The following is a 13,926-nucleotide window of genomic DNA, read 5'->3' as shown; positions in this document are numbered from 1 at the left end:
TGACAGCTGAGTATACAAAGTTACTTTACAAAGATTTTTGCATACAAACATATAAAGAGCCTTTGTTAAGGATTAGACCACGCATACAAGTTAAGCTGAAACGATTAGTCAATTAATCGTACAGACAAATGAATCGTCAGCTGTTATGATAATTATTCAAGTAATTTTTCCAGCTTCTCAAATGAGGATTTGCTGCTTCTCCTTTTAGTAATTTTGATTCTTTTCGTTTTGTCAGACAAGCACTGTGAAGGTGTCCCTTGGGGTTCTGGGTAATTGTGGCAGAATTGTTTTACAATATTTTTATAAAAACCAAAAAAATCAATCAATTCATCAAGAAAATTATCTCCACATGAAACTGTCTCTACCTCGACCACCTACAACACATCCTACTGAACCGTATGAGGTATGATCCTGTGGTATTTATTGGTGTTTCTAGTCAGATGTGAGAGAATACGTACATTTCTTATTTTGCAATTAACATTGACTGTGTACAACTCACATTTATGCTACAAATCTCAGAGGACGTAAGTGGTTTACATTCTATGTAATACAAGAAAGAGTTGTCTTCATTATTTAGGCAGCTTAGATACAGGATCAATACATGAAATGACAGGAAGGTGTGTATATCTGCAGACATCACACACAGCTCTGCTAGCTAATTAATGCAATTAGGTGTCAAGAATTGTTCTTCATTCAGCATTGCTGCAGTTCCTGCTTAAGGAAACAGCTGCTCACTAAATTACAGAGAAATAAATCTGTACCCAAAAGGGAGAAATGCATATTTTGTATATTTTTTCCTCATACTCGTTTTTCTCAGGCTTTTTGTTATCTATGTAGACAGAAGAGTTTTTGTATTTAAACTGTATTTGCATGAGCTATAATGTTATGGGGGGCAACCAAATAGTAACCTGTGACACAACACATAAATAGTTGTTTTTTTAAATCATGAAAAGAGTGATGACTTTTGTAAATGTCAGCTCTGTCCATCAAATTCAGGTTGATGGTTGCATTTGTGTGAGCAATGTAGCCACTAGGGGCAAGACTTGTCTTGTAACATTTTTTAACAGTTTTATTACAATTTGTGAGAAGAGTTTTGTCTCTTACAATAAAATATTTACACATGTTGACTTAGCCATTGGCTTACGTGTGAAAAGTGTCGCGCCAACTGACTTCCATTCAATTATTTAACTAAAAAACGGAGTAACCACACTATCAAAAACACATCACGAGTTTTCCGAGCACACCCTGAATACATCATACTGTAGCGTGGCGAGGGCGGACTGTGTGACGTAGAGCTGAGGCTCTGGCTGTTTATTGTTCCTTCCTCAACACCGACAGAGAAAACAGGCTAACAAGCTGTCAGCCACCTTCTTCACACGGTTCACACTTGGTTTGACGAAGGTGTAACGCGCGAGACAGCTGACTGCACAAACCAGGGACCATGGCGTATGCGTACCTCTTCAAATACATCATCATCGGAGACACGGGTAAGCCGCAGCAAATGCCAGCTAGACTGCCAGTTAGCATCCAGCTAGCTCTTAGCTATTGGTGTATTTCCGCAGTGTTGGATAGTCCAATGACGTGGTAAAAGCAGAGAGGCAAGGGGTGGGATGACAGCTCCAATTCTTCAACGTTAACATACTTATATAATGTAATAAACACCCTGACAGTGACAGGAAATAAGACACAGACACTCTAACACAATATTTTCCTAAACTACTTTCGCGTAGCAGTTGTTGACAGAGTTGGGCCTATTGTCCGTTTGCGTCGAGGGTGGGGGTGTTAGCCACACAGCTAGACTAGCTCACTGCCTAGCTAGCATTAGCGGTTTCACTAAATATTTAGCGAACAGCTGTCCCAGTGGCATTTAACGGGTCATTCATCTTGTTCATGGACAAAATAATAATGATAATCGTTTATTTTTGTCGTGGACGTATCATTAAATGACACATTTCACATTAGCTTAGCTTCTTGTCGCAGAAGGCCAATACGTCAAGCTAAAGCCTATAATATTCCCTAAAATGGCGTAGAGCTCTTTCGTTATTTCTGACCAAATGTTATCGTTAGCTGTCTGCACAGTTAGCTCGCAGACTGGCAGCAGGTGCATTGGTGGTACTGCTGCATTATATTGATGCTGCGCTGTGTTTAAACACAACAGTCAGGGTTAACTGCAGCTCTCAGGTAGAGGGAGACATGTATGAGGATTATTCAAAACAGGAAACAGAACCAAAGACATGAGCTGAACATACAGTCAAGATCCAAACAGGTTTTTCCACTCAAGGTAATTACGTTTTTATGGAATATTGTTATTCATGCACTTACTTACATTGTTAGTATAGACGTTCATACCAAGACCGTTATTCTAGTGGAAGTTATTTAAACACAGTTGGGAAAGATTCATAATGTGCACATGTGTTGACTTATTTTAGATCACTGTGGTGGGCTGGATGTTTACGACAGTGATGTTGTGAAACTTGTTTTTGCCTGCTGCTGTTGTTTATCTCTAATAGTGAGTACTGAAGAGAGATGCAGCTTAGCTTGATTACATGCACGTCTACACCAGAAATACTCTGCAGTCCTGTGTGCAGTGCACGTATGTAAAGCAGTGTGTGTTTTTCTAATTTGGTCGAGTGTGGTCCAGGTTCTTTTAAGGGATTTCAAAATCCGACATGAGAGGGTACAAATGATCATTGCGACAACAGGTTTCCGTTTCACAGGTATTCGCTTTAAACATCGTGTGATATTGTAACCTGGGGGAAAATAATATGAAATGTCTGTTTTGGTAGTTCAGAGCCACCCTAATGTGTATGTGTGTTTACGCTTTGAGATAGTTTTTACTGCAGAGCTGATGTCTTCAATTGCATTTGATTGTACAGGTGTGCATGTTATTTTGTGCACCTCCAACAGATACGCACTGAAACATTACACCTGCTCCTAAATGTCATTGTGGGTTGCCAGAAAATCCCAAATACTTCTCTCCTGTACTGAAGCCCTTCCACAAAACAACACAAGTTCTTTAAACAGTGCAGACATTGCGTACGTCCACGTTTAGCTCTAACATCATAGGTCCTGTTGTCCCGTTTGATTGGAAAGAAAGAAAGGAACGGAAGACTGAATATTTCGTGGACCTTCAGCTGTTTGCTTTCACAAACATATTTGACATAAATGAGTTATGGAACAGCAAAGCTAAATGTCCTGGACAAAAGATTCAGTCTCCTCCTAACAACGACGAGAAACACTTTTTTTCAAAGCAGTAACAATCTTTCCAATCACATTTGTGAAATAATATTTATTTTTCACGAACAGTCCGCGTCTCGGCATATTAAAAGTCAGTCCGGTTCTGTTAAACATTGATCTGATTGTTTCATTTAATCAGAGTTAAAATACAACCTGACACAAGCCACACATTGTAGTCAGTAAGATGGAGAAGGAGATTTGGAGGTTGTTTTTACGAAGGTTAAAGCTAAGTTGACACCAACCCCAAAAAAACATCAGTTGGAAAATATATGCTCGAGTAATTGTTGTTTTTTTCATGTATTAATCTCTTATTAGGTTATTTTTGCTCAGCATCTTTGAAGCTGTAACCAACGATTTACTTTATAATTGATTAAAAAGATGAGAATGGGTCATTTTATTCATGATAGTTGTACTCATAGTTTACTAATGATTCACTTAGAAGCAATTGTTTCAGCATGATTGTCATTCATAGACGGAAGTGATTCTTTTGTTAACCTAATAGCCTCTTACCTTTTTAGAGGTGCGACTGCAGAAATGTTCGGAGGATTATCAATTTATTTAAATTTAAATTAGTTTTTATTTTTAGCCTAATTACCCATAATGCACCTCTACATTTTAATAATACCTGTCAGGTCCTCATCTCGTCTTCCTGCAGGTTGATGGAGATTTACTGGTTGTTGCTCAGTACAGCCAGGTGTTATCTGACCTTCAGCATCCGAGGCTAGTCGTGGTTCCTACCCGAAGTCAGTGTGTGCACAGCAGCAGAGAGTTGGAAATGAAGAGGAAAATTCCACCATTTGACTGATCCAGGTGGTAGATCTGTGATAAGCTTTACCACTGCCCTCCGAGAATGAGGAAGACACCAGTCAGTTAAAGTAGATAAACCTTTTAATGGTTTGCACGGACAACATTTTGGGGCGGAAGAAAAAAAAACTTGTTGGCTAACACCCTAATGCTGCGTTCACACCGGTCGCGTTGATTTTTTGACGCACTGCAAAATCGCGTCTAACGCACTGCACAATCGCGTCCAACGCGCCACCGGTCGTGTTCACACCAAACGCCGCAAAATCTCGTAGCGCCGGAGAGGGGGTGTGGTTTATCGTCCTGGAAGCCGTTCACCTGGCCGCCATTTCTTTCCGCCGTCAACCATGAAAGGAATAAGGACAATTGCTGCTTTGTACGTGTTGTGGAAGTCCCTCAAACATCGGAATGCCAAACGCCGTCATGTCTGGTTCATAATATTGTTCAGAGGAGCTCCGTGGATTGTATCGAGCTGTATTCATTGTGTCTAGCAAGCCACCGGTCGCTGTTTACTACAACTGTAGGAACACAAAATAAACTGATTTGGCTGTGATTCAACGGCAATAAACCGACAAAAAGGGACTCCGAAATAACTACGTAATGATGCCGATTTGTACTTCTCTTTGTTTTCAGTGGAGCTTTGTACCCTACATCAGAGGTCCCCAACCTTTTTTGCACCACGGACCAGTTTCATGTAAGACAATATTTTCACGGACCGGCCTTCAAGGTGTGGCGGAAAAACATGGAGAAATAAAATGACTACTTTGTTTCGTTTTGATTGCTGTCACTGCAGAACATCCTGCTTTTTTCATGGAAGTTGTAGGCTCTTCTTCTGTCTCCTTAGTGGGCATTTTCCCCTTTGCAAAGAAGCTCTCCAAAAGTTATTTACTAATTTTCGCTAGTTTGCGGGCTTCATTTTTGAGATAACGTATCACGTGACCGAGACGAGCGTCTTGGCGTGTATCAAGAGCCACAAGCGGATGAAATTGCGAGAGAATCCGGTCATTTTTCAAAATAAAACTTCTTTCAGACTCTGATAATCAATACAACGGAAATAATATATTTATTCTTTCTGTGCGGCCCGGTACCAAATGATCCACGGCCCGGTACCGGTCCGTGGTTGGGGACCACTGCCCTAAATCTCTGACGCGTATTCAGACTTTCTTTTTCTAATCATTAGTTGCACGCAGTTTTGTTCCTAGTTGCCGATCCTTATCTAGTTCTTGTAGCTCTTTACCTTTTGAGGTATACCTCGGGTATTTTAGGAGGTCCTTTGACTTAAAAGAGTCTGTGTGACACAGTCTGGAAGGTTCTAATCTATAATATTCCTTTTCACGTCACTGTGTTCTGGTTACTTTAAACATATTCCTTTCAAACAAAAGGAGCTTATAGTGCGGCTATGATTTTTTTAATTTAAATTTTGTAATAGAAACACTGATTCTCGGTGTTTCATTGATCCTTTCTGAAATGTGTGAAGTTTGTTCAAAGCAGCACTGACCTGATGCTGTTTAATCACCATATGATTGTAACGCCCTCGTTTCGAGTCCGTCTGCCCCCCCCCCTCTTCTCCTGGCAGCTCTCTACTGTAGGCTGTCTAATAAAACAGGCAGAAATTCCCCAAATAATACTTAAAGAAAATCCAACCCCTTCATTAGTGGTGCTTTGCAGCCATAAGAGCAAGACTTTCCTCTTTGATGACATGATGAGGCAGCGGCCTGCAGCTATAAGAAGTAAGTCGTCATTGATTGAGCTGTCCTGGTCAATAGAACGTGAAGATGTGAATTGTGTTTTAGGTCGGGCTTTCTTTCTCTTGGCCAGTGGCTTCCAGCCAGCCTGTCCACAGATCTGGTTGGCAGAAAGACGGACTGACTGAAAGAAAATTCTAGTCTCTGTACATGTTAAAACCTCCAAAATTAGACTCTGGAACACTGCCCATTGTAGATCTGCAAATTTCCAGAGACTACTTTTTTTTTAAAGAGGTCCGACCCGTTTTCAGAGTTTTGAGGTGCATTTAGGATTACTGTTGCTAAAATCTGTTTAAAATCTCTGCCTAATATCTACTTATTATATTGTTACACTTCCACCAAATGTTTGACTATGTACACATGCTCATGTATTCTGTACTTAAGTTACAACATATATTTTGAGTGCCTTTGTAGTGTCACCGTAGTAATGTGTATGTCAATTCAAATAAAACTACAACTAAAATTAGACCTTGTCCTTAAAATGAAAACCCAAACTGTTACAGTAACTTGAAAAATACATTTTAAAGTAGATTTGTTTGAAAGCCTGGTTAAGCGTCCCTTGCTTTATTTTGATAATTCATTTTTATTTACATCTACCAAACAAGTGTCTTGGAAGCCCCTCTTGGCTTCATTATAGCTTCTGTCCTTGGCACATTGAGGGTCTAGCTATAGCTGTGTGAGTAGTGTATGGGCTTAGCTGAGCGCACTGCACTAGTAAACAGCATCAGGAATCCTAACGGAGAGTCTTGTGTGGTTCAATGGCTGTCATATGACCTGACTCACACGGATCAACTCTGCTCACAGTATCACAGACATGGTGGTATTCTGAGATTGAACATTGTGTTACTGTGCGTTTGAATGGTGTTTCACAGTGAGAGAGGAAGAAATGCAACAAGAGTCCCCTGACGGGCTTTGACCGGGAACATTGTGATTACGTGGCCAACGTCGTAGACCCTCGGATCGCTGGAAGCCCCGTATGGACGCATTTTAAGACTGGAAGTTCAGCTACCACAGGGACGACTCATCAGGCAGATCCAGTATAGTAGTAGTACAGTATGAACCATGTCACAATACCAGACATGTAGTAGTCGATACCAGTACCAGTGAAATTCCATGATTGTCAAAACCTAATTTGATACCACAGTAAAAAACAAAACAATAAGCAGTTAGAGCTTGTGCCCCTTATATCTGTTTTATATCGCTGTTGAAACATCTCTGTCAAACAACTGTTTATTCAACTTTCTCACCTAAAACTACATTTTACAAGATTACATTTGAACATGTCACGATGACGTTATAATATACCTTCGCTTAGGGCTGGGCGATAAATCGATTTAATCGATTAATTCGAATGTGTGCTTTAAGGCGATGTGTTTTATTGAAAATCGAGAAAATCGCCCCCACTCCTCCCCCCCGTTGGGTTCCCGTAGTTGAGTGCGCGCGCATTGTTTACAAACGAAAACAATGGCGGCCAGCAGTGAAGCTCTCGTTCTTAAGAGAGGGAAGAATGTGTCTTCGGTGGTCTGGAAATGGTTCGGGTTTGTGTCATCTGACACAGAACAAACAGCACCACGATGTAAGGTCTGTCTAAAAGCTATTGCTACAAAATCAAGCAGCACAACAAATTTAATGCAGCACCTCAAACAGAGGCATGCCGCCGAGTGGGAGAAGCGTTGCGCCCTGAGCAGGGAGCAGGACCGCGGGAGCACAAGCGATGCCGTCTTCCTGGCAAAAAATATTTAGAAAAAACATGCACTACTGTTTAATACTGTTGGTTATGTTGTGAATGCACTTGATTTTGTTTACATGCACTTATTTACTGTGCAAAATATGTTATGTTGATGTTAGATCAGATGTTGCACTTTTGAAAATGTGAATGTTAAAGGGTCACATACATTTTATTTCATGCTGTGTTTGTATCAGTGTATTCAGTTAGAAAAGCTTAGTGTAAAAAGTTACATTTGCACAGTTGTTTACAATGGAAGGCTACTATTTAATGCCATTTAATGTTATGTTTAATTTAATTTTATATTTAAATGATTCAGGGAAACAAAAGAGTGACCAAATACTTTTTGTATACTACAGGCACCTTTCTACAATGTTCAGGTTTTGTTTGCACTTTATTTTTATCAACCTACGAGGGAAAATCATCACAAAATAAAATAAAAAAATGTTTTCAACAGCTTCTGTCATCTGCAAAAATTTGTGGGGGAAAAAATCGATTTAAATCGTGAATCGGATTTTTTGTAAAAAAAATCGGAGATTTTTTTTTTAGGCCATATCGCCCAGCCCTACCTTCGCCCAATACTCTTCATAATCTAACTCAATGGACTCACAGGACTGTGCTGCCCACCGGCTGCTAACAGCTAACGTTAACTGGCTGTCCTATGGATTTCAACATGGATTTGTTGTTCACAATGTAGCATTATCAGAGGAACAAACAGGCTGTTTGGATCCTTTTGGATGTTAAGGCGTCTGTAAGGTATGTGCGATACTGTTTAAAAACGAGTACTCTCAGTACTTGGTACAGTCCAGAAGTGTCGGTTCTCGTGACATCCCGAATGAAGCCACCTCAGTAGGAGCTCCTGTAGGAGGACAGACCTGTCACATTCCTCAGCAGGGATTCAGTGCAATTGGCTGTCCTTGCTCAGCCTCAGGTTACTGCTGTAAGTGAGCAGAGCAGTATCTCAACACTCCATCAGCCTTCAGCACGAGCCACTGACGAATGAAGCAAATGATGCAGAACCACCTGGAGCACCCGGCCAAAATGAGCCTCTTATTGATGCCTCATTCTATTAATAGGAAAGGCTCCATTGACTTTCCTGGCTGACAGCCTCGTCTTAAAAGTACAGTACGTGGAAAAATCTATTCTACCTCTGAAATCACCACGAGACACCCCATAAACCTCAACACAAATCTGCTTTGTTCCTACTGTTAATTGTATTAGTTGTGATATTCATCTTCATTTATTTTTAGCCAGAGTGAAGTATCTCAATACATGTTGGATGGATTGCCGTGAAATTTGGTACAGGTCCCCAAGGTGTCCTGTCCATCAGTACTCGTGTTACTCGCTAATATGCATGCTAACACACTAATCTAAGCTGGGGACCTGCTGAACATCAGCATTGTAATATTGTGACTGTTAGCTCAAAGCTCCACTGTGCCTAAATGCATGAGTTCAGGCAAAGCACAGAGTTTAGGCCCACGGGTACTGTAATTACTCACAAAGAGACGTAAAAACACACTGGTCACGCGTGTAAATCATGTCTGAAACACCACCTGTGTAGAAAAGCTTGCAGTCTTGTTACCAAGTATAGTTTCTAATAATTTAACTTCACCATCTTTCAAACATAAAAGTAATATTGATCTTTCATTAGCCAACACGTCTCCTGACTCCAGTAAGTACAACAGAAATGTTGAATGGATGCCTTCTACCTGGTCAAACTGAAACAGTTGTTGCTGTGACAACAGCTAAAGCCAGCTGTCTAGGACTGACGGGCTGCAGTTAAAATATCGGTCCAGTTTCCTCGTATGAAGAACAGAGCTGTGGTTTCTGTTCAGTCCGGCGTTGCCACGTCCATCTCTTTACGTTCGTCCTGTTTTTGCAGAATATTGCTCTGGGTTGTTTGCTCTTAAACTCGTGTGCTTGTCAAAGCTTTCTCATGGTTGGCATACATGTTTTGTTATCTACTGTAGGCCTACCACTTACAGTGTAGTGGAAGGAAGCAGAATGTGCTTATCTCATCTGCCCTCTTGTGCTGAATCAGACCTGTGTTTGCTCACCCGGAGAAATGAATCCACCTCCCATTCATCCAGTCAAATATCCAGTAACCTGTTCTCTCTAACCAGCCGCTCACTCACCTGGAGGGCCTTCCCACAGTCACAATTACCCACGCGTGATCAGAGCTTCTGGCACAGCGAGGCGTTTATTCCCTCATTTGAGAAGCTGTGACATAATAGTTCTCCACTCATTGTGACTGTAGCCACTCTCCCCATTTGAAGGCCCAGCAGGTTGTGATTGCTGCCTCAGATGGTTTTCTCCTGCGCCGTGCTGCAGGTGTCATGCTGTTACCGCTTAGCTAGAAACGGTGTTAATAGTGCAACAGATCATAACACTCAGATCAGATCAGCTCAAAAGAAAAAAGGGACAATCTAACTTTTTGAGATCCCTGATCACGATACTAATTGATGATCATTGATGATCCATATTGTCAGATCCATATAACGTTATAATTTATCTTCTTCCAATACTCATGTTCACTGAACAGAGCCTTCGCTCGTTGACCGTTAGCGGTAGGGCTGGGTACCGAAAAACGGTGCCGGTATGGAGCCGGTTCCTATACGTCTGGTACCTACCGGACCGAAACGTAACGCAGATTTCGGTGCCTCCTTTCGGTGCCTGCGCCGATTGAAATACTTTTTTTACACTACTCTGATGACTCCATCCTGGCAGCAGGACTCGGTCCTGCGCTCCTCACTCATAGTATTATTACAACGGGGTACGTAGCGCTGTCGCTCATAAGCACAACACAGGCATGCGAAAGCTTCTTCTTCTCCTCCTTTGAGGTTTACCAGTTTACCAACTGGTAAAATAAAATAAGTATCGTTTTAGCACCGGTATTGGAAAAACCCAAACGATACCCAACCCTAGTTAGCAGCAATGTTCCCTCTAATTTTTCATGTGTCTGGGCATACACACAAGCTCCCTGAGCACACTGAGGACCACTGTGAGCAACATCAGATGTGCACGCTGTGGCCACACACCAGTATCACACCTGTTCAAAACCTTGGATCATAGCAAGTTACATGGCTTATTAAAATAATCAAATTACAGCAGCAATTTTCACTAGTTTACTTTTAATATAAGTGATTTGACAAACTTTAAAGGAAAAAGACAAAAATCTTGTTGTTCATGAGATGTGTAGTATGTTTTATGTGAGAGTCCTGCTTGGCCATGGGAAGAGTCTTGCTTTGGCCTGTGTGAGGTCCTGTTGTGGCCTGTGTGAGGGTCCTGTTCTGGAAGAAATGATACATATACACCTTTCAGACATAACATTTTGTTCACATTAAAACATTCACATTTTGCACAATGACGTGTGCTGTAGCTTGTGATACAGTGTAAATTCCTGTAACTCTGTCTGTAAAATATGTAATTACTCAGTTTTTTGTTATCATTTCTACTACCCATAAATTATCTAGTAGTAACATAATTTAATGATTAATATCCATAAGTAAAAAATCTTAATAAATGTCACTAGAATATGAACAAATCTAACTTAAATTTTACCTTATTTTTCACGTCTGTCCTTCTCACTTCTCCAATGGTTGTACACTTTGTCCAGGTTGATGGCTTCGTCTGCTTCTTGCTTTGACTTTATGTCGCTGCCCGTTCGTTTCGCCATGATAAGGGGGGATAAGGGGCATTTGCGTCTCGTAACTCCGCCGCACTGTTGATAGCTAGCTAACCTGCACGGCGCGAATGGGCAGGGCAATAGTGTCAATGCTATGATTGGCTGCGTAGCGTAAGTGAACCGAATCGTATCATTGGCTGGACACCTGTCACTCACTCACTGAGTTACGTTGCAAAATAGTACAGAAAACAAAATTATTATTATTATTATTATTATTGGTTTAATTGATTAGATAAGATTAGGACTAATATTAGATATTAATTAATATGTTTATGTTGAATTTTATTTTATGCGCTGCATAGATTTTCTTGTGCGCTGAGACTGTGCGAGCAGTGCGCGATTGCTGAAGCGCGCAGCTTAGAGGGAACATTGGTTAGCAGTGCTGCTAACGTTAACGAGCTCTTCTGTCAATTTAAACAAGGATTGGTTGTTCACAATGTGACGTGATCAGAGACTAGAGAAGCATAAATGATGTCCAGATCTCATATTTTACGAAAGTAATCCACGGTTCAGCATGCATGCTACATTACACCACTATGTGCTACGCTGGAATGTCTGTTAATTGTATTTTAACTCCTTTAGCTGATTGTAAGCATGTATGAAATGTAAGCTGAATGTCTGAATGTCTCCTCTATGACGGCTGTAGAGCAGTGTGTGTGATGACGGCTGTAGAGCAGTGTGTGTGTGTGATGGCAGTCACGACGACACAATTATTACACCTCCTCGTGGTCCTTCCCTCCGTCTCTTGTCATCATCATCACGCAAGGACGCCTGGCTAGCAACGCCCTGCTGCCTGGTGATGGTAACCCTTGGAAACTATGAAGGAGGAAGACCACGTCCCTCTCTGCCACCTCCTTTAACGTCTGTCCACCACCCCCCTCTGGCCTTCTCATCAGCATCCTTCTCTTCTCCCCCCTCCTCCATCCGCTGCCTGTTTACAGCTCGCTCCCTAACCTCAAACGACTCATCAACCCACGGCTGCAAAATGAGCATCAAACATGATCTATTAGACACTCTTGTCCTTTTCTAAGAAGCTCCATGTTAGAATTTGAAACACTTTTAATATTCAATTGAGGTGAAGATGATTCACTTTTTACAAACAAAACAACCATCTTGTCACAAAAAGACATTGAAAAGTTCTTTCTTAAATAGTCAATCCTTAAGATGTCAATCCTGGTTGATTTAGAATTTCTATTTGAGTGAAAACAAAGGACTTGTGCTCAGTGTTTAGCAGTCTGGAGTTTTGGGCTACGGCCAAATTTCCATACTAATGTAATTTATTTTGTGGGCGTTGTTGCCAATTTGGTGTGTAAACAATGGCGAAAACTAATACATCGTACTTTTTCCATGAACGTCGCCACAAACACCACGTTCTTAATATTGCAGAAATACAAATATTTCAATACTTTCATCATGTTTTTCACCCTGTGGCCTGCAACTAATTATCAATTTAACCTATCAGTTGTTATTGTTTTTGTTGATCATTTGGTCTAATGTCAGAAAATAGTGACGTGATGTATGATATCTATTATGATATATGATATATATTTTCTCTCTTTAATTTTGAAATTAACAGTACGTTTTTCATGAAAATTTCACTTTTTTAATTTCATTATAGGTTCTAACCGTAATGGCTGTAATAAACACGTACCTCAAAACAACTTGGGTTCTAGTTTAGCCTTCTTCAAAGTGGAGGCCAGAATCGTCCACCACTGTAACCGAAAGCTGCAATACGTCGAGTATATTGGATATATGGCCGAAGGTGCGCTTTGCTGTTGGTGCCAGTAGCAAGGATTATAACAGCGTGCTGTTTCACCTTTGGTAATCAGGCTATGTATACTGGCAATGAAAATGTTTTCTAGGTGTTTACTGTAGACCTTCTCTTCAGACACTTCCTAAACAGGTTGCAGTGCACCAAACCTGTTTAGTGTGTTTCTAATGCTTCCAGTGTTTGTTTTTCAAGCATGTGTCAAGGAAGTAACGGCTCACTGTGTCTGTAACCGGTGGCTTCAGAGAATCTGTTGACATAAAACGTCTCTGCACCAATACTGCATGAAGCTATTAGAAGTCGTATGTGGCGGAGTGATAATAATGAGTCCACAGTGGCTTCTCTCACACACACCCAGCTGCTGCTAGCTCGCTAACCGTTGGCTCAGGCTAACTGCAGCCATGTTGGAGAAATGCTGTGTAATGGGTCAGTGACTCCGATATTCCCATGTTTAGTTTTGATGAGTTAAACGTATAAGACATGAATTCTTGTTGTACATCTGTAACTTCCTACAGAGCGCTGTTGCATTCCAACAGCAGAGCGTCTCTGCGCTGTGTGGGAGTTCACATTGGTTCCATAATGATGTTAGTGGCCGGTGTGGTATTTTATTCTCAGCACATGTGACGCCGTTGGAAATGGAATAATTGTGTGTTCATGCTTGTTTATGTGAGACTATATAATCACTGTTCCAGCTCTTTTTAATGGTGTGTGTGTTTACAGGTGTGGGGAAGTCATGTCTATTACTACAGTTCACAGACAAGAGGTTTCAGCCAGTTCACGATCTCACTATCGGTAAGAGCGCCTGTCCTCTACTCACATCATCACTAGATATGCATTCATTAAATGCATAAAATGTCATCCTCATTCAGCATTCACTAATTAAACTCGGGCTTCTTGTTAGACAGCAGAACAAAATGATTCAAAGTAATTAGCTGTGGTGGGTTGTTCATGTTCAACCTTTAAG

General features: G+C 41.0%; 1 protein-coding gene across 1 annotated transcript in view; it reads left to right on the top strand.

Annotated features, from left to right (window-relative positions):
- Nucleotides 1–1,283: 1,283 nt before the first annotated feature.
- rab2a (RAB2A, member RAS oncogene family) overlaps nt 1,284–13,926 on the top strand; it is a 28,909-nt gene continuing 16,266 nt past the window's right edge. The window contains exons 1-2 of the mRNA XM_079285323.1: nt 1,284–1,487; nt 13,683–13,754. Of these exons, the coding sequence (XP_079141449.1) occupies nt 1,442–1,487; nt 13,683–13,754 (118 nt within the window). The 5' untranslated portion in view covers nt 1,284–1,441. The remainder of the gene's footprint in view (nt 1,488–13,682; nt 13,755–13,926) is intronic.

This window comes from Melanostigma gelatinosum (genome assembly GCF_949748355.1).
Source record: "Melanostigma gelatinosum genome assembly, chromosome: 15".
NCBI lineage: Eukaryota > Metazoa > Chordata > Actinopteri > Perciformes > Zoarcidae > Melanostigma > Melanostigma gelatinosum.
The sequence above is the reverse complement of the archived record's forward strand: the minus strand, read 5'-3'. Positions and strand labels throughout refer to the sequence as shown.